This window comes from Colias philodice, chromosome 19 (genome assembly GCF_061535455.1).
Source record: "Colias philodice isolate Cphi_HAF_F1 chromosome 19, ilColPhil1 Martin Lab GWU primary, whole genome shotgun sequence".
Lineage (NCBI taxonomy): Eukaryota > Metazoa > Arthropoda > Insecta > Lepidoptera > Pieridae > Colias > Colias philodice.
Window position 1 is genome coordinate 10,907,561 of NC_143104.1, and position 27,745 is coordinate 10,935,305.

Here is a 27,745-nt window from a genome sequence, read left to right on the forward strand (position 1 = left end):
TATGTTTTTGATGTGTAGGGGGGGTCAGTGAGTAGCTAAAACCAAGTTTGTGGGGTTGCCACCCTTGTCCCACGGCCGCCATCTTGAAAATAGCGGTTGAAATGGTTTTTACGATATATCTCTTAAACTATTTATCTGATAAAAAAAATTTTAATTATTTGTTGCAAATTAAATTTTCTACAACTTTTAGGGTGCACTCACACACATCAGTCACCGTCACGGCACGTCACCGGACAGGATTAAAAAAAAATATGTATCAATAGTTCTAGTATGACTCTGTTCCCACACGACAGTCGCCGGCACGAAATCTATCAGTGACGTCCCCGGTCAGGCACGTCAAATAATCTTTCCATACATGTATCATACTTTTATCCCCACTCACCCGGTGCCGTCACGTCTCAGTTCAGTCAGCGTCGTGCTACCGTCAATTGCTACATGTTCTCTAGCGTGACACACGTCTAATCACTCACTAACCTGATGTATGTGTTCAATGATTCAGTCAAACCGGCGACGTGACTGACGGACAACATGACGGTGACTGGTGTTTGTGGATACGTACACAAACCGTCACCGATCAGTCATCGGTGACTTGACGGTGACTGATGTGTGTGAGTGCACCCTTATCCAGTAACTTTTTGTCGTAGAACTATAAATAAAAAAGTTATAAGCGAAAACGTTCAGAAATTAGAGCTTTTTATATTTTTCAATAAAACTTTTTTTATCATTTTACGAAGAAATGATATCAACCCATTTTTGTAGATTGTTTTTCGAGGAACAACTTTTATATACAACATTTTTTCATTACGTCAATAGCTAAGGTTTTACAGCGCTCTGAAGTGAGTACTATTTTTCAGTACTCCTAACTATACATATAATGGCTATTGGCTCTTTTCCCAGACTCCAGAACAATGGAAGCACACTGCAGAACATTTCAGCCCTGCTTTTCGACGTAAAAAAAACGCGCTTCCAGACTTCAAGTCAGTTCAGTCAATAATTAATTATTAATAATATTGCAAAATTAATTATTAATTATTAAAAATATTAAAAACAATTACTGATGACAAATTATTATTAGTACACACATAATATATGTATACTGTATAGTTAAGAGTACTGAAAAATAGTACTCACCTCGAAGCGCTGTAAAATCTTAGCTATTTACTTAATGAAAAAATGTTGTATATAAAAGTTGTTCCTCAAAAAACAATCTACAATAATGGTCTGATATCATTTCTTCGTAAAATGTTAAAAAGAAGTTTTATTGAAAAATATAAATATCTCTAATTTCTGAACATTTTCGCTTATAACTTTTTTATTTATAGTTCTACAACAAAAAGTTACTAGACCAAAGTTGTAGAGAATTTAATTTGCAACAAACAATGTTAACAATTTTTTTTATCAAATAAATAGTTAAAGAGATATATCGTAAAAACCATATCAACCGCTATTTTCAAGATGGCGGCCGTGGGACAAGGGTGGCGACCCCACAAACTTGGTGATAGCTTCACACTGAACCCCCCTACACATCAAAAAAATAAAATTGCGTCCTCTAAAAAATGCAACCCCAAATGTAACTTTTCAATGGAATACTGTCAAATATTTCGTGGCAGACTGAAATATAAAGAGACACGTCGTCCCAAAGATTACGGGACCATTAACGATGTGATGTATGGACCACTTGATTTATGTACTAGAAACTAGGTAGTCTTTTATTGTAACGTGAGTGCTTTCACAGCGATTAATGATTCAGCTTGTTTAAATGTCGCGGATTGTTAGAAGTACGTAATGACGGCTTTCATTGTGCTTGAAATAACTGGTGTGGCTGCTGCTGCTGGTTGCTGTGGGTTCGATTAGGTAGTGATATTTTATGTAAGAGTGGGTAACTGAGTTGGTTTGTCTTTGCTGATTTAAAAGGATAGGGCCTCTGCACCTATTACATAATATTATTATTGTGTTATGAATATTGTGTTTTACTAGAGTCGGAGAGAACGTGTTTGCATCGATTTACTAAAGTATGTTTCATACTGTGTAAGAACATACTGCCTGCAGTTGTCTTCTCATACTGTATAAAATTTGCACAGTTAGTTGCATGGCTAAATATTTTTAAATATTTCAAAAAAAAAATAATCAAAAACTCAATCCCATTCATTTCATTAATTGAATTCCTGACCATAAGAGCTCTCTGATAAAATTATTATTTCCTTGTCATCATATAATATTATACTACTAATATACAACAATAAAAAGATGTGTTGGTTTATTCTTTCTTCCAAAAAATACGCAACCGAATTGACTGAAATTGGGTTAATACATATATTTATAGCTTAGCAATACCCAATAGGCTCGGTCTCCGCGTAAATCAAGTACATATAACTAACTATATAAATATTCTAAAACACATTCGCATTTTTAAAAGGCACGTTAAAAGATAAATGATGTGTTCTCTAAAATATTTCTTTGAATAGTGATCATTCTTGATGTTCTATTGATTTGTTTGTTTAGCTTTTTATTTGCATGTTCAAATTTGTATTAGTATAAAATGCCAATATAATGCACGCCAAAAAATTTTCTTCTTATATCTATTCCATATTATATATATATACCATTCCCCACAAAACACAGCATTCCGAACACTTTGTCGTCCACTGAAATGTCCATTAGTAGTAACAATAAAAACTTTATGACAACTAGCTGAAGTCACTTCGAAGCTCAAATAAAATATTTACGGCTTACATACGACTCCCTTACGAGGTACCGCGTTTTAATAAATCATGGTGCGTTTATTGCGTCCATATTTGATGATGGGTCAATGGTGTTATTAACTACGTTTTTGATTTGGATTAACGATGACAATCTTATTTGTGGTTTGTAGAGATTTATCATAATAAAGTGTATGCGTATGCATTTAAACAACGTCGTACATTTCCTTTATTTTAAGGTTGCCTGGAAGAGATTGCTTTTTAGCCAGGCACTGTTTTGTATAATATTATTTTATCTATTTTTATTTGTGGTATTGTAAAATAAAGTTACTTTCCGCTGTGTATCTATCTCTATACTAAAATCTTTAAAAGTACGCAACGGATCGATCAGTCCAAAGTTCTGAAATTCGTCCACATATTATGTCCGAGATTAACCTACGTTCACATACATATTTATGCGAAACAGCGAAATACAGGTATAATCAAACGATACAGCACACATAAGCGCTGAACGTTAAACATGGCTCCAGAAATGAGCTACTTCGGCATTAGCAGCAATTTTTCCAAGATTTTCGTCAGTCACGACACACTGGCCTACTTTTCTTTGCGAACCGCTAAGCAGAGCGTAAGGTGTTTAGTCGAAACGTTGAGAGTCATGACGTCAAATGTTTTTATATGTAAGTACATCAATTACATCTCTGATGTTATATTACTTTAAAGAATAAATTGCATTTTTAAATTGGTAAAACAGCTTGGGGTTTTATCAAATTGAAGAGGTAGGTATAATATTGTTGACATATACGTCTGAAATACGTGTCCCGTTATGAACTCCTAAGATGCTGAACCGATTTTAATAAAATTTTGTATTCATACTGTGCGCATTTATATCTAACTTGAAAGATAGTAAAAATTATATCCAAATTACTATAGTAAATAGCCAAATAGGACTACCGGGGACGAGCAGTGAGTTATAATTTTGTTATTAAATGAAACATCAAGAAAATCCCGAAAATTTATAAGACGGTGCATCAGTAAGTAGTTTCCCGAGTTACTTTTAACCACAAATATAAAAAGTAAATATCAAGATAAAACATAAAGCCAACCTAAACATTAATACAATTCTTCGGAATTTTATTTTATTGGTTATAAATAATTGAGAACAAAATGAGATGTAGTCTGAAGGCAATCCTTGCCGCAGGGCGCGATCGTCTGGATCTTGTCGGGCTTTGTATTTTATTTTAAAACGAACAATGCACAAATAATATAACTAGACCGCAACACCATTTCTTAAATTGAACTATAAACAAAATAAAAAATGAAATAAACGTTGAAATAAACGGTTGACTATCTGTAGAAACTATTTTTCGAAAGATATTTAGATAATTAAGAAATATTATTTGTAATAACTTATTATTAAGACAACTTAAAAATACTTGAACTCTATTTGAGTATTGAAATAATGAATGTTTACGTTTGAATAGATTAGAATTGAATTCATAACAATAACACAATCTTCAGTAAACGCTTCAATTTGGGATTTTTCCATTGATATTTGATTTTCTAGTTTTCACTAAGGCTATACTGTATAATTTATGTTAAAACAGTGTCTTTCAAACCGATCAACGAAAGTATATAATCAATAAAAGATATGATTCAAATTTCGATATTATAAACAGGCTTTTCTATTTCGAGATAATATGTGAGACACGATATTACACTTTTTATATTAAAAATACAATATCTAAATTCGTAATTGACTTTCTTCACTGTGTGTATTAATTAAAAATTTGGAAAATATTTCAACTGTACTATACACAAATATTTATGTAGTTATAAGAATAAATTTTCAGTTTTAGCGTAAATGCAATTTATAAATTTGAACCCAGGTCTATATAAAAACGTCTTGACCACTGTGCTGGAGTGTCAATACAAGTTATAAAATATACAGGAACGGCTTCAAAGAGATCCATCATAAAACTTTCCGATATGAAATTCGAGGCGTCCCTGAAAGGGTGTCCACGCCAACCTTATCACTATAAAGTTAAATTGATAAATTTTTAACAATGTCCCCGTTTTTTCTGAGTTGGGTTGAGGTCGTAAGTTCGGGTATATTTTATAAAATAACTTCATTTTTTGAAACGCGATATTTTTATAAAATTAATGGTTTTTGAGTTTAGGTGGATTTTTGACCGAATACCAAAGAAGGAGGAGGTCTACGTGTATGCATCCCCTAGTCATACATGAAGAATTGCAAATATCATAATCCTTATAACCCTTAATTTTGATGGAAACATACCATGATGTAATATATCATACTAGCATCGCTTTTAAGCTTTTCTAAGAACCGATGAAAATTAGATAGTTCAATATCTGAGGTCAAACATGGGTTGACATGATATTTAATATAAAATAACATTTGCTTCCCTTTGCGCATGAAAATTTGTTCTGGGAAATATTTAAAGGGTTTAGGACAGTAATATCTTCCTAGATATTGTAATGTCATATTGTGATTAGTAATTTTTAAACGCTGACCAAAAACTTCTATCGCGTTAATCAAAATGATAATATTATTTAGAGCTGGTTTTTCAATCCAAGTAACTTAATACGCATTAGTGTATTTTCCAAGAATTTTCAGCCATTACGAATAAACACATAAAGCTCAAAGAAAACTAATTTTAACCAAATATTCATAATAATAACGTGAAAAACAAATTACGGATCGACTCGCTGCTTAATGTGTGTAATGACTGTGTATTATCGTCATTATTTCTGAGATTTGAAATCTAATATGGCTGCAGAACACGAGAAACCGACATAAAAGTAATTATTGGATTGGAAAGCAGGTTATATTATTGTGTTTTTGTGAAAACCAAATATAAACATTATCATTCGCGGATTCACTTGCGTGCAGTTAAAGTTTGTGTTTTATTAAGCTATTGCATAGCTTCTATCGCGGGCCTTGAGGTTTACCGCGGCAGTCCCCGAGTGCTACACGTCTTTTTTTTATTTTTTACCACATTATGATTTACATGATATATCATATTATGAAGAGGAACGTTATATTAGCTTTGTTCTGAAGGCTAAGAAATTCTACGGCCTGATTTATTTCGAGATTGTAATCGGATCGTTTAAATTACCACTCTACTAAAAATATTATAAGTGGTTGTTTACCTATATTAAAGTTCAAATCATAGAAATAGGACAAGGAAAATGAAATAAATATTCAATCAGTTATAAAGTACATTATTCGTTTCCATAAAGATAAATTAAAAACAAGAGCTGTTTGAAATACAACATTATTGTTAACATAACATCATATTGGCTATTCATGTTATCTTTCCTACGAATATGAATACATTGCGAAGTAAAATAAAACGAGTTGATATTTATTATTTGTAGTAAAAATCTTTCATATTTATATTTCACAATTGAAGAGGCAATTTCTTTACTAATAAATTTATCTCTGTTACAATGAACGTTTAATCATAATTATAAGGCACATTCTTTTAGATTCATTTTGTTTTGCTTTACTTCCAGTTTCAGATAATATATTTAATATTATGATTGTGTTGTAGGTACTTATCACTTCTAGCATCGTATCTCCTTTGTTTATAAAGTAGTCTTAGGTATACCCAAGAAGCTTATAATTATCTAATACACTGGAGATTTCAGTATGAACATTAACTTGTAACAAGAAAATATGACCTTGAATGACGCCTGTATGTTTTTTTATCCCTTTCATACCTAACTTGGCAAGTGGGTGTGAAAGGGATAAAAAAACATACAGGCGTCATTCAAGGTCATATTTTCTTGTTACAAGTTAATGTTCATACTGAAATCTCCAGTGTATTAGATATAAGCTTCTTGGGTATACCTTATATGTAAAAAAAAAATTGGTTGTCTGTAAAGTTCGTTTACTGACAATAGTTGAACGTGACAACGTCCGATTGTGCTTCTTATTCGCTCGTTCCGCGCTCTCGCTTCCATATTTTCAAGCCTTACATGGAACGCCTCAGAGCGAGGTAACGCCGCATGAGTCATGTTTTTTCGTGCGTGCAGCCAGCTCTATCGAATTATAAGACGTTGTCACGTCAAAATTGTTAATATAGTATTATCTCTACATTTTTAAAACAATATTTGACACTAAATATTCATACACATATTAATATATCATACCAATGTAAGAAAATTGCTTTTATATTTAGGATTCTAACAACCTTTAAACTCACACATTTTTATCTACACTTCTATTAGAAGCGCTTTTGATTGAAAGCTTGTTATGTTTTAATATTCAATCAAACTTCTACAACCATTCCTGTTAAATACCAAGCTTATTCGTTTATCTGAACAACTTTTTTATTAACAACATTAATGTTAGTGAACTTAGCAGATCATTTTTAGCAGATCAAAAAAAAATGTGAGTTCTTATCGCGTGCAGTTGAGTTCTACAGTTCCTGATACTTTTTAGAAATAGTTCTGGCGTTTTTACCTTAAAAAACGACATTTGAAAAAATGATCTGCCAACTTCCCGTAGCAGATCATTTTTAGCAGATCAAAAAAAAAATGTGAGTTCTTATCGCGTGCAGTTGAGTTCTACAGTTCCTGATACTTTTTAGAAATAGTTCTGGCGTTTTTACCTTAACAAACGACATTTGAAAAAACCCGACCTGGACCCGGCTTAACGTGATGCTACGACGTGATGCTACGACGTGATGCTACGGCGTGATGCTACGCTGTGATGCTACGGCGTGATGCTACGGCGTAATGCTACGGCATGTGTTACGGCGTGATGCTACGCTGTGATGCTACGGCGTGATGCTACGGTGTGATGCTACGATGTGATGCTACGGCATGATGCTACGGCGTGATGCTACGACATAATGCTACGGCATGATGCTACGGTGTGATGCTACGGCGTGATGCTACGGCGTAATGCTACGGCGTGATGCTACGGCGTAATGCTACGGCGTGATGCTTCGGCATGATGCTACGGCATGATTCTACGGCATGATGCTACGGCATGAAGCTACGGCATGATGCTACGGCATGATACTACGGCGTGATGCTACGGCGTGATGCTACGGCATGATGCTACGGCATGCTGCTACGGCATGGTGCTACGGCGTGATGAAATATGACATAAATAAATTTTCTAGTGTTTCATTTTACGCGAGTATTTCTAAAAAGTATCAGGAACTGTAGAACTCAACTGCACGCGATAAGAACTCACATTTTTTTTTGATCTGCTAAAAATGATCTGCTACGCGAAGTTGGCAGATAAATTTTTTCAAATGTCGTTTTTTAAGGTAAAAACGCCAGAACTATTTCTAAAAAGTATCAGGAACTGTAGGACTCAACTGCACGCGATAAGAACTCACATTTTTTTTTGATCTGCTAAAAATGATCTGCTAAGTTCACTAACATACAACATTATAAGTCGACAATGTCATGTGCCATTATACAAACTACGGAAGCGTATCCAATAAAAAACTGTCAACAATATAATACGATTGTAATAGTATGATAGCTCATAAAGTGTTGAGAGCGTTCAGCCAATAAAAACTTGTCCTTTAAGGGTTTAGCTTGGGGGAGAAGCAAGGGTTGCGGGATTAAGAGCTAACTTGAAGGATCTTTTGAAATACATTTGTGAGTAATGAATTGTAATACTGGAGTGTTTTGATGTCCCAAGATTGTAAACAGAGGTTTTAGTTGGGTTTATGATTGTAAGATTCTAAATCGGAGACTTAATTAGAAATTTATTGCGCGTTATAGTGGGTTGTGGAATGAATTATTGTTGTTTAACGATATATTTAGTTACTAGTAATGTACATGTTTTACGTGAATTATTTTGAAATATACATAGGAATTATTTTAAATATATAAATAGGGATACTAACTTATTGTCTGACTGAAAACTAAACAACATTTTTGAAAATTCGTTTCTGAACATTGAAGCTAAAACTTGAAACGAAATGTTGGGCTGTAAGCTAGTTAAGAATTATTTGACACTTATCTCTGTTAGAAAAAATACAGATATTGCTGCACAATTTACTTCTTCGTTATTCCAAACCATTAACTAAAATCTATTATTAATCACATGACCAGTATCGTTGATATCGCTCAACGAAAAAGCACGTTTTAAAAATTTCATAATCAACCTTTCTGTAATACAATAAAGGTTTTATTCGACTGAAATGAAGCAGTATTGTAACATACATATTTAATATCTGCTTTATAGCAGCGATAAAAGAGTCGTGATTGGCCCATTATATGTCCCATGCGATAATAATCTTTATGATGTACGTGTTAGGGACGTTAATGCCTGTATTTTTATTGTCCCGTGATCGGAACATCAGTGGATGACGGTTTTATTGGGATTTAAATGTTTTATTTTTGTAATAAGTAAAGTGACTAAAAGGTACAATGTTGCTAATGTTGTAATGAATATCAAATAATATTTTACGTTAACATAAAAAAATGAAAACAGGCACTAAGGAATTCCAGATTCGTAGTATTGTTGTACTTACTAAGATTATTATTCTACTCATAATATATTTATCACCTATATTTCAAGGCCTTTAAAAGACAACGAAAACAACACTTAGCACTTGTTTAAAAGTTCAGGTTAATGAGCCCTTTCAATACTTCATTTGTATCCGGAGTCACGCAAGGCACTCGTCTTGGGCCCTTATTATATAGGGTCGATGTTATCAACCGCTATAATTATGCAAAGTGCTAATTTCTAAAGTTTATAACTTCTAGAACTTTCTAATGTTTTAGTAACTTTATCGAAAAGTCGTTAACTCGAAAGTTGTACATGTAAAACTTTTGCATATGTGCTACAAATTTTGTTTTTATAGTTTTTGGTAAGTAAGTCAAGTATTATAAAGTTTGGACAATTTTTTGTTAACCCTATTCTTGGTACTGTGTACAATTTGATACATTCAACTTTAAAAAAATCCCGAGAATTTATCTAACGTTTTTTTTTTACTTTTATTATTTAATATGGTACAAAATATATTTATGCTCAAAAAATAAACACTTTTGAAGTGCTTGCATTACTAAAATCGTCAGTAGAGCGCAAGATGGTGGACCGATCGAATGCGTCTACGCATCGCAAAGTAAGATTATAGATTATTTATTATATTTTGTTAAAATTGTTTTCAAAACTAATCTAATTTAAAAAGCTTGTTATATATTCTAACTACTAACGTTATTTTCCAATACCTAAATAAATTATTAGTGCATGTAATCTTCATTATTTTTCAAGTGTAGCAAATATGATACATTGCTAGATAGCGAACATTCTACATATTTTTAGCTGTGTATCAAATATGTGACATTGCCAGATTTGTAGAGATGTACTATTTCGTTTTGTTTTCCAAATCGATTATAGCCAAGGGGCCAAAATGTAGTCATTATGTATGAAAATTATTATTTTTTTACAGGTAATTTCCCACTTAAACACGCAACAACAAAGAAGAGCTCGGCAAGTCGTAGCTCTTGTTCCAAAACCGGGAGCAAAATCAGATTTGGTCGAAATGATACTTCTGAGGACGAAGTTCAATATTTCTCCCGCCTTCCTTACTCTGATAGCAGTTCGCCACCTCCATCATTGCCATCTTCAATAGAAAACCTAAATCTTCTCTCAGATGACGATATTGAGGTCAATGAAATAGTTGCTTCAAAGTCTTTAGTACAAGCATACAGTCAACATTCAATTCAGTCACCATTGATTAATCCTTGTTCGCCATCAATTTTATCGCCTAATCCATTAGTAACTGAGACCAGATCTTCGTGTCCGATACCGTCACCTTCATCGCCATCTGTACTAGCTGCACCCTCACAATTAACTTCACCGCGAGTTAGTAACTTGAAGCGGCATCATCAGTCACCACCAACGTCGCCATTATTTGCAAATTTTCCTTCAACGTCTACTCGTTCAAAGAGACCTAAACTTGTCACAGTAAAACGCAAAGCAATACCACCTAAAAGGTTAACACCTAAATGGGATCGGTTCAAATTTACTGGTTGTGCAGAAGTAGATGAAATCGTGTTTGAGCCAAGTGAAGAGAAAAGTCCAATTGAATATTTCGGCATGTTCTTTTCTGATAAAATAATTTCTCTCATAGTGCAACAAACAAATTTATATAGCACACAATTAAAGGGTCATTCAATAAATGTTACAGAAAATGATATCAAAGATTTTCTGGCAATTCTTGTATAATATATGGGTATTCATAAATTACCAGCTTATACAGATTATTGGGCTAAACATACGCGAAGCAACAAAGTAGCTGATATAATGACCCTGAAGAAGTTCCAATTACTGAGGCGTCACTTGCATTTTAATGACAATTTGAAAGACGATTGTGAGACTGATTTTTTACTTTATTGTATTGATTGATCTCAATTTACTAATCATTAAGATTTACTTTACTTTATTAATAACATAAGTACTAAGGCTGTTAATTATTATTCTAATTTTATATGTCTGTAGAAGAACATAATAATTTTATATTTTACTAGAGGTCCGCCGCGGCTTCGCCCGTGGTACATATTTCGCAATAAAAGGTAGCCTATGTCCTTTCTCGGGTATCAAAATATCACCGTACCAAATTTCATGCAAATTGGTTCAGTAGTTTAGGCGTGATTGAGTAACAGACAGACAGACAGAGTTACTTTCGCATTTATAATATTAGTATGGATTTTTTGTTATTTTACGAAGAATATTGACATTTTAAGTTTTGTTTTGTTACAAGTATTTTATTAAAAAAACTGATTTGTTTGGCACTGAAAAGTTGGCATTGTAGCAAATTAGATACAAAGATTTTATAGTGTTGATTGTTAAGGGCTTGGCAATGTATCTAATATGTTACACTCAATAAATGACAATTTACTGACATTAAAATTTTTTTATTATTTTTTACCCCTTCTATAGCCACATACAAACATATTAAATAAGTTTTTTTTTCAAAAATAAAAATAAAAATTTCTTGCCAAGTATAGGGTTAAAACGTTATTAAAAGTCCTTTTATTTTAATAATAGTATTTTATAAAACAGTATACTGAAGCATACTTATATTTTATATTGTGTTCAACAGAAGAATTCTCAATACACGAGCTGCTATTTCAAGGAAGCTGTCAAATAAAACGCAATATATAAAACATTAAAATTTCTAATGTGAGTTGCGAATAAATTTCAAGAACACATTCTATATACAAGAGAGACTGAAAAGTTTTCTTTGTGAAACTTAAATCTCATCGTTAGACGAGTCGTATAATTTAAATATAGAATTTCTTTCCAAGAACATTCTGAGGCTTTTGCAGAAGCTATATTATGTATGCTTGTGGCTTGGTGATAAGCGAAGCGGAAACGTTAGCAAAAGCGAATTTATGCTGTGTCACTAGAAATCCCGCTTATTTTAGGTGTAAAAATTTCGAAGTTTAGATAGTTACAAGGATGTTTGTTACTCAGCCTCAACAAATCTATTAGGCAAATTTTGATGAATTTCGATCATTTCCGAAATTATGATACAGTTTACTGAAAATAATAGACGATCTTGTAAAAAAATATCATCGATTTTAAAGCATGAATGTATTAAAAATATCATCAACTGTGAGAAGCTTACTTGTCAATGTTGACAATGTCAAAGGTTCAACTCCCTCGTCGCTGGTCTCGTGTATGTGGTTCTGAATGAGAATCTCTACTGAATATGTAATTGAAATGATAATATGGCATATCAGGTAACTATAATACTCGTGATACCTTATGAATAATTTATTTTTCTAACAGGTATGTTTTAGCCCGCCATCCGCCACGGCCTCCTTGGTACAATGGTTAATACGTGACCGTAGAATCAAGGGATCCTGGATTCGATTCCCGGTGGAGACGAAGAAAAAAAATGTCTCGGTCTAACAGGATACAGAATGCACCTACTTGTCTCTAAAGAAAATCGATCAGTGAAACAGATGTATGCATCTGCCCCTTACCCCACTTGGGGACACGGGAATTCACGTTATGGCCATTAAATATTTATAGTAATTTTTGAACAATTAAGAAAATCTCATTTCATATAGCATCTAATTACGCTGTACAAAAATTATTTAAGACCTTTTATTGAAAACTTTTAGATCTACTATTTACAAAAAGATAAATAAGCAGAAACTCATCTCTATCCTAAAACTTTCGGGTCTTAAATTAGATCTCAGACATATTCTATTCATTCGTTCGAAGAAAATATCCAGTTTTGAAAGACTTCTCAACAAGTTCGAGTTCTAATAGTTATTTTTATTTATTATGAAACAAGGCTTCAAATGAATCGTTGTACTGAAATTAATAATAATAAATGGTTTGTTTTGTAAGTTTTGTAGGTAAGAAGTCTCGGGTTCGATCCTTATGAAACGATACGTATCCAATAACATTATTTACCTGTAATTCACAACCTCTAGTGATTGAGATAATATCATAGCCATTTCAACATCCATATATTACACAACATCTTATGCACGTAATATGCAATATAGCTATCGTAAGGCGGAAACAACTCTTAATAAACATAGAACACCTTCGTAACACCGCAGGAAATACAAAAAAATTGTCCCCACAACCAATATGAGTGTACGTGTATAATATATAGGTGTATGTCTATGTTTGTGTGTGTGTTATGAAACGCGGTAAAAATGAAAACGCCAAACGAAAAGTTGGCGGATCCCTCCCTATGATTCGTATGCGCATCGGGCATGAATTTTAATGTATCCTGTGTGAGTAAATATCAAGGGAAGTGTACATGCTGTGGAAATATTCATTGATGGATAGGAATGGGGAATATTGCGGAGCTATACGCGTCTAACTGAAAGTTCGGTGGGTTATTTATGTATGTGCTAAGTGACACGACGAAGTACGTAAGCCCTTAGAATTAAATTATTTATTTTTATGAATACTTTTCATAGAAGCTTTAAAATATATTATGTAGAATGTAGGTAATGATAATGACAGTGACAAAAAAAGAATTAAACCAAGCGCAGATAAAATACTGTTAATGATATAAGTAAGTTATGTAATATTTTTTTTCATTTTACGAACGAAATGACTTGATTATTATATATTATTATATATATTGCTATTCACCTTTCTTTAAATATTTAAGAAAAAAAAATGGCTTTACAAATTTAAATGATCTCCGCTGTTATAAAAAAAAAAAAAAAATCGTCTTTAAATTTATGCTTTATCATAAAAGTTTAAAACAAAAACACGACTGAATATTTTAAAATCAATTCGGACATAATATTATGGGTTATACATGTTAATTAGTTACATTAAAATATGTAAAAATAAAAAAAATGTCTACTTATTGTAGCGTTGCATTAATGGCTACAGAGGGAAAAATTGAAATAATCCGTAATCATAAGGACAAGGAGCTAAGTTGTTTCTCCTAGCATCAGCCATAAAAAATTCTATCGTTCTAAAGGTCAACTAAAATAAAACACATAACACAAGCAGTATATTTAATAAAACGTAACAGTACTTAATTGAGAAAACACAAAACGGCAAGCATTTACCCATACAGAGACGGGCCGCCATTAAACAATTTGAATAAAAAAACATGTACATACATCGCTTACCCTTAAACATGAAAGCAATTTAAGAACCATAAGCGGGCCCGCGTGCACACAGTATACGTAATAAAATAAGAAAAAAGATTTCCCGTGATGATGTCGCGTTTTCGGCAAGGAATCGAAAATTGTTTCGCGAATCCGTTGATGGCTCCAAGATAAGCGCTCGTGGCTGCAGATTTTCGAGGTCATTAACTTGGAATACTGTTTATGTGAACTAGGCTTAAGCCGCGGATTTACTCGCGCGTTATACTTACATTATCATCGTGAGGTATTTACGTGGGTGAAATATTTATATTTGTAATAAATACTGCAGATTTTACATGCTCACACAATTGTTTTTCAATATCCTTCAAATTCAGTTTAAAATACCCGTGTCGACTTATATGAGTTTAAAAAGATATGTAAAGTCAGATTAAGTAAAAATCAAACAACAATCAAATAATTCAAAGTGGAAGATCAACGTAATATACACAAATTTACGACTTTTATAATACAATAACATGCACCTCTATCTTTTGGAGAACACAATATACATGCGTAATGGAACGGTAAGCAACTTTTTTAATTTCCGTAATGCTTTGTTGTTCAAATATTAATCACGTTATAAAGAGGATTCCAAAGTATTTTCGGCATAAAATCCGCAATTTCAACGCCGCTGAAAGTATTTGATACTCTTAGATCTCAAGCAAATATACTTAAAGGATTACCAAATATCATTTTCAATGATTGCTGTTTGTGCGAAGAGATTTGTTACCGCTTAAGTCCCTTTCAGTCAGATCGAAATCAAAACGCCTACATTCTTAATATAGGTATTTATTTTTCTTCATATTTGCGACGCCTTTTTCGTTATCAAATTTATATACCATTATCTCGGAGGGCAAGGAATACATTTTTTCCTCAAAGCGAAGTAATTATGGCGCGAATTTTGCTTTCATGTGTGGGTTTTTCGAATTCGCATTTCTCCAAATTGAAATTGAGCTCGTACGGGTTTTATGAAAGAAATTATTGTGAACGTTTGTAATATTCGCTTTAATATGCTTCTCATGATTGGTGCGCACTCAATTTTTATATTACGTCGCCTCTAATAGCTAATAATTGTACTTAGATAGAAATATATGATAAGGAAGAGAGAAATATTCAGGAGACAATATTTATTTCGTTTTTCTCAAATTTTACTCATCTTTATTCTATTTTACTAATTTAAGTTAAACGTGTAGTCAATTTTTTTCTAACATTAACCCAGATGGTAATTTAATTTATTATAGAATTAATATAATACTTAAACCTCTACTGTACCTTAACCTTCCATTTCCCTGTCCTTGTGTGTACTTTTTTTCATTATGATTTTCCTTACAAACGGGTCACTATAAATTTCCTCTTAAATCGAATTCGTTTAATATTTTTATTTTATACTTGCTTTAGAAATATTACTTATGCATATTTTTTATTGCTCTACCTCCACACTTCAGTTTGTTATATTATTATTTTTTGATTATTGATGTAATTAATAATGTATTTGTTTATTGCTTAAGAAATTAGCTGCAGTATGACCTCAGATCGCATCAAAATTGGTTCAGCCGTTTAGAGACAGCGTAAAATAAAAACATAGCCAGACTTTAATGTTTATAAGATAATTTGCATACTAATGAATTTAAATCGACTATATACATTATTATCAATGTTTTTATGCGTAACAACAGCATTAAAAAATAAGTTTAAAATTAATCAACATAATACAAACTATTTTATTAATAGAACAAATCAACAATAACACACCCTAACATTATCTTTATATCATATCTCCTTTATTCTATAAGTTCTTAAATATGGGAAACTAGCTTTCACCCGCAGCTTCGCCCGCGTTTTCAAAGAAAAACCCGCATAGTTCCCGTTCCCGTGGGGTTTCCCGGATAAAATCTATCCTATGTGTTAATCCAAGTTACCCTCTATATGTGTGCTAAATTTTAATTTCCTTTGCTTCCATTTGCGTGAAAGAGTAACAAACACACACACACATCCTCACAAACTTTCGCATTTATAATATTAGTAGGGTAGCTTCAAATAAAAGGCCATAAGATTTTCATATGTTTATTTTATAATACCTCCGTCTTTCGTTACAATATTTACAAAATACAAAAGAAAATAACCCGAGCAACGTTTGCTTAAAAAACGTATTTACGTATAAACAATTGTTAACTTGCTACTTGTTAAGGAACATAGCTAGGTATAATCATCTACTGTACTATGTTAGATTTATACTACTTTACAAGATTTAGGGGAAGAGATTTTACTGATTTTCAATTTGTGCTTTATGTATTATTGCATGATAATTTTGATACAATTTTAATGAAGCTACAATACATTCAAACCAAAAAACAATATAAGTTATATTATATTCATTCGAACTTATAAAATTAAGAATAATATTACAACTTAATGTACCTATATACATAATAGATACAATCAGAAAAATAAATAACACCGTATTCTGTCATCTTATTTCATTTTGAACGTATGAAATTATTTTTCATGACGACAATGTTATTTTACATCAAAATATGTAACAATGAAAAAATAATGTGCTTGAGAAACATCTTCTAAATATAATTTTTATTACATATAAAGTTATAATAATATATACTCTACAATGAACACATAAATACAACAACATTAATAACTGAATTACAGCTACACGTAGTTATCATTATCGTAGAACATGCTACATCGCGTAGCTGTCCCGTAGCACTGCGTAGCAATACCACGTATCACGTAGCACACGTTACCGCTGAGTTAGAACTGTGTGACACTTATAATCCCATTTCACTTTGACTTTTCTTAAAGTAAATGGGAAATTGTATGAATTTTGCAACAATATTACTTGAGGCAGAAAATCTTGTTAGCGATAAGTCAGCCGTTTTGTAAAAGTTATAAGTAAAATTGTAATGAATTTAATAATTATTTTACAAATATCGTGTGATACATGATTTGATTAGTATATATTTTGTATGTATAATAGATTATTTCTCAATTATATTTATCAATAAAAATTAAGATAATCGCATGATATTAATTTTTCATAACATAAAGCGCAAATTGAAAATATGGAATGTTAAATAAATGATTTAATAATTATGAAAACAGTCGTTAGAATTTTAATAATAATTTAATTTATTTGTCATTAATTCCTAATTATCACGAAGACCTCTTTTCGTTAAACTTAGTTAATATCAAGTATAATCTCTTCATTTAATTTCCCATCTCATTTATCGTTTACATCTTACGATACATTAAACAGCGAACGACATATTTTGTAAACTTTTTCGACTATTACCTTGTTAGTTACGGGAATATCCATCTTACATAAAATGAAACTAAATGAATTTATACAATACTATTTTGGAAACAAAAATTAATATACACATCATAATTGGGTGCAGTTTAACAATCAGTATTTCAAAATTCTACGTCTCAAGTACAATCAATGTAAAAATTAAAATTTGTTTATCTCCAGTGTTGACGAAGCTTTGTTTTAATGAGAAATCTTTGCGAGTTGGTCACATTGTTGCTCTTTTGTCCCCCGGCTTTGTCTGGGTTCAAAACAATGGGTGACATAGTGCAAGAACAGTTTGACTCGCGCTCTGCAATTTTATCCTGCTTTCTTTCTTTGTTAGTACTTTCTATACCTTGGTACATAGTCAATACTTTATACACAAATTGTATTTTTAGATTTTACTGGGTAAGAAATTAAGATTTTAATTATCGGCTTCTATTGTTTAGTAGTTAGTATTATTAATGGCGTAGATTCGATATTGTTGATTTTAAGAGATGTGATTTAGATTTAGATTTTGAACTTATTTCATTTGCTGTTGGAAATTGCACGACTCATGATGCGAAGCATCAGAGAGTGCTTTACGATCGAAAAATTTTTTTCGCCTCATTTTTGCAGCTATTCTTATTATTATAGCCTTGTTAGTTCACGAAATCAAGATATTTTGCATACTATTGTCGAGATAATTTAATGGAGATTAATCCCATACTTTTTAAAAATTGATTTACTTCAATAGAATTGGAAAAAAACACCGAAATAGGTCAAAAAATTTTCCTGTCCATCATGTGTGAAACCTGAAAACACTATAACTTGTGAAAAAATCCATCATTTGAGTTAATTTTTTTTTTAAATATTCTAATCGACGATTGTAGGTCACTGAATGCGAATGATTAATTAATTCAGTGTCGTTTAATTGCAATTAATAAAAAACGAAAACTACAATAAGTTTTTTTTTTTTTATATTTCATAATTAAATGAGCATTATGAGTCGTGCACTTTTGGATTTTCCAAACTTTTTTATATTACAAACAATTTTCAATAATAACTCCACGAAATAACGGTGAATATAACATAGAATCTGTTACAATCGTTGTTTTCATCGAATTAAAATTGGATGCTTTTTAATACAATCGAAGAAAATACGTATAGATAGTGGAAACAAATAAAAAAAAATTATGAACAATTCAATATTATAATAATATGTAGGCAGTTATTTTGTACGTATATAGCATAGTACTTGAAAAGGGGTCTTCTTTAAATTTGACTAGAATGTTCTAAGAACAAATAAACATCTCAAGTCCGATGGATCGGCAACTACTAACTCATAGTAATTATTTACAATAATTCGACTATGTACATCGCGTTATTTCTATGTTTACGTATTACCTTATTTACAAATTGGTAATTTACACTCTTGCAAATTCGTAATGGAAAGTAGATTGTAGGCTTAGCTATTCTGTACGAAATATTATTTATTTAGGTTTTTTAACTCTAGATATTAATTACATAATCTAGGAATAGGTATGAATAGTTTATTTATTCGTAGTATAATATTACGTATAGATTAGCTTTAAATTATTACAGATTGCGTGATAAATGTTTGTTTAAAAATTAATAAACAAATTTTTCAATTAAATCCAATAATGAATTATTCAATATTTCTCTAATAATAAAATAAAATATTTAGATATGGAAGTATCTATACTTTCATTAATTATCATTTATAAAACTGAAATAAACGACAACATTTGTCACTCAATCTGTCCGTTTATTATTATTTGATTATGTAAAATAATATCACATATTTGCAGTACTTAAAGTCGTTACACAAATTAATGTTCATAAGCATATAATTATATAATAGATTTAACAATACCTTCATATCGGTAGACGTAGTTACAAAGAAAATTTAAACCTTTGATAATCCATATTTTTAATTTAATACTGTTGAGACTGGATCTTCAGATAACCTTTTTGTAACTACGTCTTTAACACTTAATCTAGAAACAACATCCAATCCTCTTATAAGTTTTAAATTGATGTTTATATTCTGCTTCAAGTTTTGTGATAGTATTTTTATAAATTATCATTTCATAAATGATATTAACCAAAATAAGCTTGTTTTTTAAACAAGACAATTTAATAAAAACAATCTCGTTATACGCGGCTTTTAAATGTTTAAAATATTGAGAAATTAAATTACTGTTTCGTGAAAATGAAAATAAGAGGATTGGATGTTTAAAGTTTGAGATCTTATTTCTTAATAATTTTACTAACGCTTCAAATATTATACTAGTTAAATCTCTTTGGAGATTGAGATGAAACAATTGTTGGTGGCAAATTATAAAACTTGTTAACTATTCAAATTGAAAATATCCTAACAAAATAACGATAAAAATAACGAAAACATTTTAAATAAAATCTCTAGAATGTGTATTTTTAAGTAGGTAACATACATTTCTGTATGAAATTTACTAAATAATAAAAACGAAATGAACGAACTTACATTAGTCGCTCTATGTATACAATATACATACAACGTGTTTATAACAAGAATTTCAACATTTCGATGGACACAAATACATACTCGTGTTAGTGTAGCACAGATCTTTGCTTGTATTTTAATCAATTTTATAAACAAATCAAATATTTCAATTTACATATTATGTACGTGTAGACCATAGACACATGTACATTTGCCTTGCCAAAGACATCAGAACATGTACACAACACAAAGACAACAACCGTTCCATCTCATCACAGCTGTTCGTGGAGTGATCATCTGCAGGCCATGGAGGAGAGGAGGTAGGTGAGGAGGGCGCAGCTCAGCTGGGAGGTGAGGTAGGATGACGCGCGGTTGCTCGTCTGCATCGCGGCTGGGTGTTCACCTGTGAGAATTAATTGGTTTTATCAATAAAGTCTGATAAAAACAGAGTAGAGGGTCTCGTTATATCTATACTAATATCTATTATGTATAAAGCTGAAGAGTTTGTTTGTTTGAACGCGCTAATCTCGGGAACTCCTGGTCCGATTTTAAATATTATTTCGGTGTTAGATAAGCTAAGACCAACAGGAGCGGAGCACTGCTTAATAAAGACAGTGTGACAAAAATAAGACAAAATAAGGGGATAAGAAATTCGAGAATAAACACTTTTTATTATACATCTAATAATAGTGAAGTATTTATTGTGCAATATTCTATCATATAAGATATCATTATTTGGTAAAGTAGAAGTCTTTTTATTTCTATAAACAATAAAAAATAATGACTCTTGAGACAGACTTTACGAGTTCACTGAGTTTGAAGTGGCCCATTAAATTTTGTTTAATTCCCAATTAAATACTCTCAAATCATATTTACAAATATACTTATTATCATCCGTAATAAAACTTCGCCTACTAACATATTATTATGATCCTGTTATCATGCCAAATCGTATTGTATCAGTTTAACATTATCTCGCCATATTTGCTGCTACATTCTGGCATTAGATTTGCGGACATGCAGTCATTATCCTTATTTGTTAGTTAAATTGTCGCACGAAATGAGTTCGTTCGAACAATGCCAACTATTTGGACGTAGTAATTACTGAAATATATGTATTTTTAGTGGTAGTTGTATATCAGATAAATGATTGGAGTGCGAATTATTTGAACTATTTTTATATGATCTAGTGTAGCATCGGTATAGAGATTATTTATTAATATTCGATACTGTTCGTGTTTTCTAAAGCTTTTAAGATTATAAAGCCTCTATAGCCTCTAAATTATGTCATCTATCGTAAGCTACTACACAAATTAATTATAAATAATTATTATATTATGTATGTTAGTCTGTAAGGTATTTATTATATGGATCTATAAAATTTATTGTCCGTCACCTGAATTAAATTTTATAAATAAATAATGATAAATCGCCTTACGTAGCTATTAAATACTGTCACTTTCTTCCTATTCAGTCAATGTATTTTAAATTACATTTTTCCTATCCTTTCATTGATAAACAAATTATATATACTACACAATATATATTATATATAATACACAATAATATCAATTCGATCGTTTCTCAGATTAACGTGTTCAAACAAATCCAACTTCATAAACCAAGTATACATGATTAGCGCGTTCAACAAAACAAAAGCACATAATTATGAATGCATGTACAATACTAACCATTCAGAACATGTACAGACACAGAGGCTGGGTGCGCGTTATTCGGAACGCAGGTGTAATTCCCCGAGTCCGTCAGCGCAGCCTTAGTGACCAACAGCTTGCTGGTTGTGCCGCCTTCCGTCTTCTCTGTCTCCAGGCTAATGCCGCCGCGGGGGGAGTCGAAGTCCACCACTGCGTTGCCGTGGTACCTGCGAAAGGGATGATTTTAATGTGGTATAATTATATAGTTTGAAGGTTGAGATTGTGGAAGGTTTTGTTTTTTGGAGTAGGAATTTATGGAAATTTTAATACTATTTCTTAACGCGAGAGCTTCTTAAGCGTATGTGAGCTTAAATAATAACTATATACTAGGAAGAGTAATAATACTCAACATTTGTCGTATAATTTTATTTTTTGCACAAAATATATATAAATATATGTATAGCATTTAATTCACAAAATATTGTCTAACCAGCACCTAATTTACTCCTAACCATTAATTTAAATTAATCAAAAAAACAACGTGGCAAAATGGATTTAATAAATTATAATTTAGAGCCCATAGCAATATAGCCTTGTCATAAAGGTTTTCAGAGCGGTTTATAAATACAAATTGGCTTAGGTAATCCATCTCGACCAATCTCCCGGGAAAACATCTTGCTTATCTAATTTAATCTAAATAAATTAATCAGAGAAGTATGAAAAGTTTTCTAGTTTTTATTGTTTTTCATATAACTAGGAAAAGTTCCTAATTTTTATTTGGGTCGATTCTTACATATTATAATGATGTTAGAATCTATCTAAATAAAAATTTTATTTATGTTTTGTTTGAGGAGCCTCTTAAAATATGATCGTAATAATATATTACCTACTGGTTATCAATGACGCCAATATAGGTAGTCATAAAATTTTCTAAAGTATTGTAATGAGAAGGGAATGTGCTTCCGTGTAAATAATAAAACTCTACCATCCTCACAATCGAAGACAATGTATTCAATTAAACAATATTCATTTTCTTTTGGCTCCCATGTATCGGTAGATGATGATAAAAAAATGGCAACGTGCAAGTAATTTTCTATCTTATTGCAGTTATCTATAAGGACCATCTTACCATAGCACAGACGCACTTGAAGGTGGCGAAGAATGCACATTTACAGAACACGTCAATGATATCGTGCTGCCTTTCTTCACGTATACATCTTGAGAGCCCCAGATTGTAGCCGCAGCCGCTGTGGACAAAATTATACTTTATTGTAACGGAATAGGGCATAAATTTATTTTAATGTAAAGCTAAGTGTAAACAGAACTTGCTGTATGATGGGTTCCGTAGCTATTAAGAAGTACATATTTAAATTGGAGTAACATATTTGAAACATTATTTGTTGAGATAGTATTGTTTTGATTTTATGGTTCATCAGTTTAGTGGTATATATTACCACTTAACAGAGTGATATCAAATAAAAGTGTCAGATTTTGATTATGTCGTCCATTTTCTTTGCCTACCAAACCTAGGAGTTTCGATTCATCTCTGACTACACCTAACCGAAGACATATTATATTATGTTTTATAATTAAACTACTATAGATACTACAAAATATTAAAAACATTACAAACTATAAGAATATTTTCTAGTTCAAAACCCATATCGTAGTTATTACGCTGTACCAAGGCAATACAATTTTCAAGGCCTGTTCCAGACGGAAGCTGTCAGTCTGTCAGACCCTTATAACTTCAAGGATGAATGGCATAGTTATTTCAAATTCATACATAAGTCTTTGGTCAAAGTAGGATATTATTTTAGACGATTTATATTGAATACTTATGTACTTTTTACCATAAAATTTCCATGGGTTATGTACCATTCGGTCATAAATTAAATGCAGGCTTGCACATTTATTTATAAACTAGATTTCCGCCCGCGGCTTCGCCCGCGTTTACAAGGAAAACCCACATAGTTCCCGTTCCCGTGGGATTTCCGGGATAAAAACTATCCTATGTGTTAATCCATGTTACCCTCTATATGTGTGCTAAATTTCATTGTAATCGGTTCAGTAGTTTTTACGTGAAAGAGTAACAAACATCCATACATCCATACATCCTTACAAAATTTCGCCTTTATAATATATATAGGGTCAACCGGGGCAAATGCAACTAAAAAATAACAAGTCTCAAGTTTGATCGGTTGCAGTTATCTCCTTTTATATTTGGTCATTTATTTGACCCATTTATTGTTTTTTGTATTTATTCAAGATTATTTTAAACCAATCAAGCAATACAGTAGTCTTATAAATAACTGGTAGTGAGAATATTTCCTAAAATTGGTAGAAAAAGTTACATTAACCCCTAGTCGGGGGTAAATGCAACTAACTGCCATAGCTCTTCTTCTATTTCATATAAAACAACGAATATAGAATATATTTATGAGATTTCATGTTATTCATAGGACTTTGAACTGGATTACCGTGTAGCAAGGACGAGTTTTCAGGAAAAATCTTATTTTTCTAAATGTGGGGCAAATGCAACTATTTGTTAGAGAATTAGTGTGGGGAATGCAAAAAACTTATTCATCGATATATTTTTATTATTCTATATATATATACAATAACGTTATCTATACAATAACGTTGCGATCGTAGATGGCGCCGCATTATTTAGAGGAAAATCTCATGTACCTACTTTGATTTACCACTTTAAATCGCAACAAAAAAAATTACAGTGTACTACCTACTAAGTCAATTTTAGTTTTTGGTCAGAACAAATAATATTCTTTGTGTTAAATATTGTTAAAAACGTAAACCAAACAAAATACGTTTATTAGTTAATCAACCGTTAACTAAAAATTACTTGAACAATCACAGAACTATCCTACCTATCGTTTTTAGTTACTTATAGTCTTTAACCACGCTTTATCTAATTTTAATTTTACTTATGAACCCGTCTCTGGGTATAATATCGAAGAAATAATCGATGGTTCTTCTTTAATTAATCATAAAGAAAGTATATTTTGACTACCAAGAAGGATACATAATAAAAATATCGACACTGTCACATCACTAGTGTTTTTAGTTTCATACAAAAATATAAGGGGCTATTGTAACTAACCTCACAGTTGCAATAACCCCACAGTGAAATTTTCATGAGGCAATTGTAACTGCATCAATAACACAAAATAGAGTCAACTAACGCATTAAAAATATAAATGAAATATGCTTAACGGCTTGTGATAATCGTGTCCAATCAAAAACACCTGCAAAAAATCACTCCTAAACAATTTTTTTGTCTGTAAAACTCGACACCTGTTTTTACGCACACCAACTTCAAAATAGCGGTTTGACACAATGGCCTATCAATCAAATAGTTTTCATCGTAGTGGCACCATCTATTACTTGTAAGATTTATTAGTCGTTGAGTTATTGAATCATAGGTGGCGATATATTACAACAACTCTAATAAATTAGTTATGATAACTAGTTGCCATAGCCCCATAGTTGCATTTGCCCCGGTTGACCCTATTAGAAATATTAGAATATTAGATTTAAAATGATGAAGGTTTTAAATTGTTTCTGACATACAAATAAATGTACCTATTTGAAATCGCACACTCTTATGGGTGCTTCATTATATTTTTATCGTAGGTAGTATGTAAAATTACTAAATTTTTTTAGCTAACCATTCATCCAATAATAGCACATTGTTTTGTGAACGAACCTAATATAAGATGTGTTAAATTTTATCCTATATTATCTATTATCTTCTATATATAATAAATCTGTAGAAGGGTCAATTCTATACATTGAAAATATTGAAAAAATAAATAGCAGGGTGTTACTGGATCGATACCAAACCCAAATATGTGATTAAAAAATTTTTTGTCTGTCTGTCTGTATGTATGTGAAGACATCACGTGAAAACTAACGGAAACTTGGTATAATTATACCTTATTATCCTGGGCGTAAAATAGGATACTTTTTATCCTGGAAAAATACGTAGAAAAAAAATTAAAATTAATTTTTCAGTTTTATCCATAGACGTTGTTCTGTAGAACCGCGAACACACGTTGCGTATTATTATAGGCCTAGCCGTATTTGGGTCCAATAGATATTTATTTGTCATTGTCAGAGTTAATCAAAATGAGACCATCTACGCGAAGACCGACATCCGCGCGGACGGAGTCGCGGGCGGAAACTAGTACATAATAATTCTTCGTACTTGATAATATACCTACAATATAATTCATAACTTATAAGCATGATCTCTACTGAAACAAACATTAACATGCAAACATAAATGACATCCAAGAAGCGATCTAATGGCGCTTGAAGTTCTATTGATTATACTATATTTTAATACTAATTAAAAATATTTTTAATAGAAATGTATTAATTACTAAGGTATCATCGATGCTATATTGAAAATGACAAAATAAAAAAAAAATAATTATTTGGATAACTTGTACAATGTACATTAAATTTATTTGCCCTAGAATTCATCTCAATTGGCATTATAATCTTCAGTCATTGTCACACTTTGATGCTCCTCACCTTTGCTTTTCCATGCTTTTACAGTTCCGCCATATAAGTTTTAAATCTAACACAATTATTACTTAATTAATTTTATTATAATCGGTAATCGTTCACGATAATATCACGTTTAGTTTTTTCGCAATTATTACACACGGAGAAAAATTAATTATCGTCGCTGCTTTCGTCAAATTAATTATGAAAGACGTGAGGATCTATTAAATATTATTCGAGCTACGTTACTAGCCTGAATAAATAATTTAATAAGTAATTATACGTTATTATTGTAATAATATTTTGATAATCAAATTGTAGAGCGCGGCTGTTTTTTTAGCAGTTACAAAAATACAATACAATTAATATGTTATTATATATTATTTTACTTCATTATGGGAAGCAGTCTTTCTAAGCAGTCTTGTTTCATGAACACACTTTTATTTCTTCACCTATACGTTTGTATGTTTGCGATTTCTTTAGACTCGATTTTGACGCCCTTTAAGCGGACCGATTTAATTTAATCATTGAACAGTTATCATTTTCATATTTCATGAGTTGTCTTTAGCGTGTTTTTAAGATGTTATAAACTATATTTTTTTAATATTTTAATCACTCAGATATACAACAAAATAAACCATACGTAGTTTATATCTATACGTCTTTCAAGCGCCATTTTGAAGTCGCTTCTTAAACTAAGGAATGTTGGTACCTGAGCGGGGCGGTGTCTGGGGCGCGGGGGTGTAAGACTCATCTGCAATGCAAGACAACAGCTTAGGAGGGGATCAACTATTAGAGATCATGCATAAATTACGATATTCAAGGGATCTACTTTGTCAAACTAGTAGTTAACTCATATTTACAAGACCAACTTGTCGGAATGCGCTGTTCAACGCAGTTTCAATATAATAAGGGACAGAGTGCACATTACTTTTGATACGGAATTGGTGTTTTTTTTAATATAATTAAAAATGCGCCATCTTGTAAGCGATATTCGTTGTTACCGTTTGTAATAATTACAAAAGTGTTTCTAACACTATATGGGATTCGAATATGAAAAAAAGGATATGAGTCTTTAATAATTATCTAGGTGCGTGTGAATTTAAATTGTTTGCCGCTCACCCTCGCTTGTCTCGTATGGAATAGAGTTTAAAAGTACACTATAATAATATTATGCTAATCCTATAGTTACACGTTATAAGTGTCTATCTTTAAAATTTAATATAAATCGGTTCAGCCGATTTGATTGTTACGATGAATTTCGAGTTACACGTAAGCTTCACAAAAAATACACTCCTTATATTGTTGCATACTACCATGTTGGTTAGTCAATATATTATGTAGTAGGTACCTAGTTGATAGAAATATACGTTAATTTCCGACACAATATTTTTAATTAATATCAATGTTACCAAAAAAACAATGAGCC

The 27,745-nt window shown here is 31.5% G+C and overlaps 2 protein-coding genes across 2 annotated transcripts in view; one reads left to right on the forward strand and one right to left on the reverse strand.

Annotated features, from left to right (window-relative positions):
- LOC149480185 (uncharacterized) overlaps window positions 1-11,081 on the forward strand; it is a 31,567-nt gene extending 20,486 nt beyond the window's left edge. The window contains exons 2-3 of the mRNA XM_089707663.1: window positions 9,750-9,820; window positions 10,148-11,081. Of these exons, the coding sequence (XP_089563789.1) occupies window positions 9,750-9,820; window positions 10,148-10,926 (850 nt within the window). The 3' untranslated portion in view covers window positions 10,927-11,081. The remainder of the gene's footprint in view (window positions 1-9,749; window positions 9,821-10,147) is intronic.
- Window positions 11,082-19,835: 8,754 nt separating this feature from the next.
- LOC149480186 (hemicentin-1-like) overlaps window positions 19,836-27,745 on the reverse strand; it is a 169,086-nt gene continuing 161,176 nt past the window's right edge. The window contains exons 5-8 of the mRNA XM_089707284.1: window positions 27,029-27,070; window positions 22,913-23,030; window positions 21,823-22,010; window positions 19,836-20,534 (exon numbers count right to left, since the gene is read on the reverse strand). Of these exons, the coding sequence (XP_089563410.1) occupies window positions 20,425-20,534; window positions 21,823-22,010; window positions 22,913-23,030; window positions 27,029-27,070 (458 nt within the window). The 3' untranslated portion in view covers window positions 19,836-20,424. The remainder of the gene's footprint in view (window positions 20,535-21,822; window positions 22,011-22,912; window positions 23,031-27,028; window positions 27,071-27,745) is intronic.